General features: G+C 29.9%; 1 protein-coding gene across 1 annotated transcript; it reads right to left on the reverse strand.

Moving 5' to 3' along the window:
* Positions 1–3,342: 3,342 nt before the first annotated feature.
* Positions 3,343–5,272, reverse strand: LOC103491968 (heat stress transcription factor B-4b-like). Its single transcript, XM_008452104.3, has 2 exons — positions 4,812–5,272; positions 3,343–3,999 (listed from the first exon to the last, which is right to left on the reverse strand). The coding sequence occupies exons 1-2, from the start codon at positions 5,070–5,072 to the stop codon at positions 3,487–3,489; spliced, it is 774 nt and encodes a 257-aa protein (XP_008450326.2). The 5' UTR covers positions 5,073–5,272; the 3' UTR covers positions 3,343–3,486.
* Positions 5,273–6,307: the final 1,035 nt, after the last annotated feature.

Genomic DNA, 6,307 nt, shown 5'->3' on the forward strand with positions numbered 1-6,307 from the left:
TTAGATTATATGTTTGAGTGTAATTTAAAAAATAAGTTATTTTGAAAAAAAATTAGAGTATTTGAAGCTATTTAAAACTATTTTTTAAAGTATATTTCAAACAATTTTTACAAAAATAAATTTAAACAAAAATGAGTTTCTTAAAAACGTGATTTTCTTAAGTCAGTCCAAACTTCCTATGGTTTGAGACAATTATTCGCATTTAAGATGATTTTTTTTTGGATACAATTGGGATGGAAATTTATGCTTTTGATGTCATCATGTTGTATATATGAAGTTGAGTCTTGTGTCAATTAACGAATTTAACGAGTGTCAAGATTATGTTTGATAATGTTCTTAATAGACTGGTAGAATTTCACAATAAATCAACACGAAGCTATTGGGTACGAGAACTTGAAGTTTCGACTTTAAGGGAGTGCACTAATTATTTTTTAGTTATATTTTTTTTGGTACATTGAGATTAGTTAAATCAAGACATTTTGAACCCAGGTCGTCAATTCAAGTAAAAGAATTAAAAGCATAGTTTTAGAATATGTCATGTGAATTCGTAATGTGCCTCGTAGATATTCTTGTTTGAAAAGCTTTGGATGCAGATATTCAAGACAGGGTGTGATGTGTGGAAGCGTACCGTTTAATCTGAAAATTCTCCCAAATTATAATGACTTAATTTTTCAAACTAAGCTGGACCAATACTTCAAAATAAATGATAAATTTAAAATTTCTTTAAAAGGAGCAAAACTAATTCTTCAACAATCATTCAGATATTATAGTTTGGCAAAACAATGAAAATATTATGAAAATTTAATGTAAATTTTAAAGAGAATAAACATCAAACAAGCATCAACAAGTTTAAAATAAAATGTCTAACAATGAAATCATGGAAATCATAAATAGAAAAGCGGAAGCAAAACATTCATGTTCCCATATGGCAAGTTCCAGGCTTTTCTTATTGTTCGGGATACCTTTGCTTAAAATATTAAACATGGAAAAGAGTGAATATACCCACTACTAATTTCGCTAGGTGAACTATTATTTTCCTATTATGAGGTACCCTCATATTAGTCTTATGATCCCAAAAGAACATACATGGTCTAGTGATCTCGTAGGAATATCTATTAGTCTGGTGATTCTGTAGAAGCATACATCAGATAGGACAATCAGGTGATCCATTGGATCACACACAAATCATAACAGTCTGGTGGTCTCGTCGAACGTACACTATTATATCAGTCGAAAGGTGGTGATCCTGAGGAACATCATATATGTAGGGTACACAACCTAATAGTTAAAGCTAACTGATATATGTCCACATATATGGAAAAAAGAAACAGATAAAATATTTACAACGTATAGAATAATTCTAAAATCGAAAAAAGTTCTCATGCTTGCCCCAATGAGAAGTACAAAAAATACCCCAGTCAACGCGCAATTAATCGGTTACACACACGAGTATAATCGTCTTCTAAATGATTATGATACACGATCGTGTGGATAATGATATACGGTCATTTATGTATTATCGACATGATCGTTTAGTTCTTTGTAGAAAGAGCTTCAAATCTAAACGATCGTGTTAACCATGTTAAACGATCATTTTTTTTAAACAGAGAAGAATAGCTTCAACTCTAAAACGATCGTGTTGACCATGGTAAACTATTGTGTTGAGAATGACAAACGATCGTTTAGATCATGTCAAAGTGATATTTAAACGATTTTGATATTCTTGAATTTGAGGAAGATGAAGTTAATATTTAGATGAAGTTCAATATTCTTTTTAAACAATTTTGAATATTCTTAAGATTTTAACAGAAGAATAAAACGTTTAAAAATAGAAGAAATAAAATTTAGAAGAGGTGCTGAAGAAGTCTAGAAAAGAAGATGAATAAATCATAAAGAATAAGGAGAAAGAGAAGTAGAGCAAATTTGGAATTATGCAAAAATTTTACTGATTTCATGGACTTTTTGATTTTGTTACGCAATCTGTAAACATTACGATGTTTTGTCATATTTATGATAATTAAGCTAAAAATATTGTTAGAAATAAAAATATGTGCTAAATGTTTCTTTAACACAAAAAAGTTTTCAAAATAAAGTTTTTGCATAAATATCTTTTAACAAAAATATTCCTAATTAAAATAAAGTTTTTCAATAATGGGTTCTAAAAAACAAAATATTTTGGAATCAAACTTTACATAACTTTTTTTCTAAAAAAATCCTTTTAAAAAATTTTCCTACACGAAAGTTAGGAAATTACGATGTTTAAATTCCTAATATTCTTGAGGAAAAAAATTTATATTGCAATGGCAAATTAAATTCAAAAATATTTTCTAATGGTCTTGGACCACTTATAATTATTGTTAATTATTCGTAACAAGAGTGATCAATAAAATATGGAATATTTAAAAATCAATACTTTTTCACGAGAATAAATAAAATTTCGTTTCTTGAACAAGTGGATTATTAATATACCTTCCTTGTACTTGAACCTTTAATCTTTTATTTGCATATCAGTTTAGCATATTTTGGTGTCCAATCACACTCTCTAAATCATAGTTGGTGGCGACTCCATTTTCCTCTCTTCTATGAGAACAACATCGGCTGCTTTGCATCGTAAAGACTTATAGTTTTAAAAATAGCCCATGTTTTTAGAGAAGAAAATTAATGAAGTCAATAGAAAGATTTCAATATATTCAACGTCATTTATAGTTTTTTTTCCCTAAAAATATGAATCATCGTTCACATTTTAAGTATTTTCATTAATACTTTCCTAAAATTCAGACTTTGAATTTGAAAACTAATACCTCATTTCCAACATTAGATTAGAATAACTATAATTTTGACAATCTACTAAAAAAAAGTAGTCATACTTGGGTTTAAGGAAGTGTGCTAACTCTAGTTGTTATTATTATTATTTATTTATTTATCTTTTATTTTGTATTGATTCTTTAGTCTAAGTGTGAATAAATAGTGTGTGAGTGATAGAAAAGTTCTGAGATTGAGGATAATTAGTCTCTGTAGTTAAAATGTTTTACACTTTTTTTTTTCTCTTTTCACTTTTGTCAATGTTTAAAAACTATAGCTTTTCCTATACTTTTAGAAGGTGATAATCAAGAGCCCTACACTCAATAATAGATCATCTCTTGAAACTACCATGCCATAACTTTATATTAAAGCTTTTTTTTTCTTTCAATTTTTGAATTCAACATCTTGAACCTCAAACTTCTTTGGTTTATACATAATTTCCACTGTCAGTTATGTTCATTTTAAGATGTTTAATATTTTAATTTATGTAAGTAACGACCAAACATAGTCATGAGATCAAAATAAACAAATTATAAAGAATAAAAAGAAATTAAACCTTATTTTATTTCGAATAATCATGATCACCATTTCCAATATCTATGTACAAAAATCTCAATAACATTACAACAAAACATAAAATTAATGTAAAAATCATATCCACCATGGGAGAGAACTCATCATGATCTAAACCTCACTCTCTTCAGGAAGCACTCTCTTCTTCCCTCTAATAGGAACCCCAAAAAGCTTCACCATCCCACTTCCCTCTTCTAATCGGATCTCCGGCGACATTGGCATAGGTGATGACGGAGAGTCCAGCTCGACCAATTTGGGAACCGATCTGTTGCAATATTTGTTATCCAGTGGTTTGACGTTGTTTTGGATGAAGTAGATAATGTCCGAGTAGAGATTCTTCATCTGGGCCAGCTCTGACAACAGCATGAAGTTTCTCCGCCGTAGACGGCGGTTGTCTTGTGTTAGTGCCGTCAGGATGTCGGGATCGGCGGAGGAAGTGGTGGTGTAACAAAGGCTTAGTTGCTGTTGTTGATGTAGATGGAAGAATTGGAATGGAATTTGTTGATTATTGTTGTTGTGATTATGAGATTTTCTTCTTTGAATCTCTAATAATAATTGTTTCTCTCCTTTCTTGAAGTTCTCATTCCCAAATTCCCATCTCTCTGCTACTATTTTCTTGAATCCCTGCCAGAGCGAACAAAAATCCAAGCATATAGCTCAATTAGTAGTCAGCTAAACAATTTGTTATTATACATTATAATACGTAAAACTAATTAAGACCACATATTACAAAATTAATTAAGTATATTTTTTCCAAACAGTTCGTATTCCAACACTCATAATATAATATATATTTCTACTCGTGAGTTGTTAGTGTTTGAATTATTCTTCAAACGAGAGAGAACTAACCAAGTTAAACATAACTCAAAAGCCATTAGACTTATAAGCTTTAATGTCCCTTTTTCATATAGGTGTGGTAGGGGTTGAATTTTATATGATCCGCATAATGCTTAGGATAATGCTCAGGTGGTACTTGAGCATACTAGCTAATGTCTGGTTTCATAGGTAACTAGGTTTAATTTTAAAATGCCATCAAGATATTATTCAAGAGATCGTAGCTAACCCTAATTAAACATTGACCCTTCATAAAAAAATTAAAGTAAAAAGTATATAGCTCAAATACTTAAACCCTAGTGTCCTTTTCCCTTTATTTACAAGTAATAGGTTTAATCCCCATCACAGAATTAATCTAAATCTTCCCCTCATAGCTCATAGGTTAAAAGTTCATTCTATATATGACGATCAGAAGATCAGAGTCAATATCATCATAGCTAGCTCAGGTAGTTTAATTTCTCCTACGCCCAACAACCCACCTCTTCAAGTTCTTCCCTTGCATTCTAGTAATGAAAAATATCACCTATTTTCGAGAAAAACAAAAAAACAAGAACAAAACGAGAAGGAGAACAAGAAAGAGAGAGAGAGAGAGAGAGTCATACATAAGTGTTGAGTTGTCTAACAAAGCTTGAGAAATTGTTGTGTTTGAAGTAGTTGGGAAGAATATGAGTAGCAAATTCAGAGGGTCTCCAAACGATAAAAGTTGTAAGAGATTGGCCCCAAGAAACAATGTGATCAGTGGTAGGATCCTCCACCAAATCATAAGTTTTGCTTAAAAACGGCGCCGGATTATTTGCCTTCTGAGACTCAACTGATGAACTACACAATCCTACATTATAATTCTCTTCCATTTTCTCTTCCATTTTAATTTCTTCTCTCACACCTTCCTTCTTCTATATACACACACCCACTCACACTTACACAAACCCACTTTGTTTTTCCTTTTAAATTTTCTCTCTCATTATTATTATATATATTTGCTTTTACTTTTTAAGAAACAACAACATATGACTATGTCACTAATGTGTAAAGCTATTATTATTCTTCTTCCTCTTTTTTATCTCTTTCTCTCCCTCACTCAACCTTTGAGAAGCCACATGACCTTCACATGTAAAATATTTGTTTCTATACAATATAATAATATATTATATTTATCATAGATTTATGATGATTAAATTGTAATTTTAGTTCAGTTTATAATTAGGATTTAGTCTTGGTTTTGTCAAAAATCTTCATAAGCAGTCTATATAATATAGAAACTATATTATTAACAAGGATTTCTTACACCTCTAACCTTTAAAATCGTAGGAACTGATTTCTGATTTTCTTCTAGCAATAAAAGAATGAGTTTGAAATTTAAGCTTTTATGATTATTGTCTTAAATTTATCTCTATATTTCACTGTATTATGACAATAACTATTTTAATAGGAGAGAAAAGAACTGCATGCTGCTACAAAATGAACAATCAATTATGACAGTTTTTTTCACAAGTTATCTATTTTTACCAAACCTTATGGCGGATTACAAGACTAAAAAAAGGAGTAACCATAGGTGAAAGTGAGGTCTTTTTTAAGTCATGTAAACCTGTTTTTGTAGTAGTACAATGGCTTAAACACAAGACCTCTATGAACTACTTGCTTTGTGATCATCTTAAATTAGTGATTGATCCAAAAGTCTAAGCTAATAGGTGAAGACAAATTTAATGTTATACCATTCATTTTTTTTTTCATTTTTCACAAAACTAACCTACGATTAATTTTGAGCCTTTAACATTATGGCCGATTATAATGTTTTAACTGGTTAAGCTTAGATTTAGAATAAAAATATGCTATAAATTTAGGATATTCTGGTTAATCCTACCGTAGGTGAAATGTATGTGTATACATATGAAAGCAAAACACACAAGTACAGAACAATATACAAGCTATCTAAACAATTTTCATATGCCTATTTTGTGTTGGTTGTTGGTTTTTTAAATAATGTTCATTATTGTTAGTAATTGTTGTCGATCATTACAAATAAATTCAAACGTGTAATTTTTTAAAATTTGTTTGACGATAGTTAGATAGCTATGAAATAGAAATAATCTTATAACTG

This window comes from Cucumis melo, chromosome 2, assembly GCF_025177605.1.
Source record: "Cucumis melo cultivar AY chromosome 2, USDA_Cmelo_AY_1.0, whole genome shotgun sequence".
In the NCBI taxonomy this organism is placed as follows: Eukaryota; Viridiplantae; Streptophyta; class Magnoliopsida; order Cucurbitales; family Cucurbitaceae; genus Cucumis; species Cucumis melo.

What these genes read in the sequence shown, in the direction of transcription:
- LOC103491968 (XM_008452104.3), bottom strand. Translation starts at nt 5,072, where the DNA reads ATGGAAGAGAAAATGGAAGAGAATTATAATGTAGGATTGTGTAGTTCA. An exon ending in TTAGACAACTCAACACTTAT is followed by an intron (nt 4,000 to 4,811) that starts GTATGACTCTCT and finishes TCGCTCTGGCAG; the next exon opens with GGATTCAAGAAAATAGTAGC.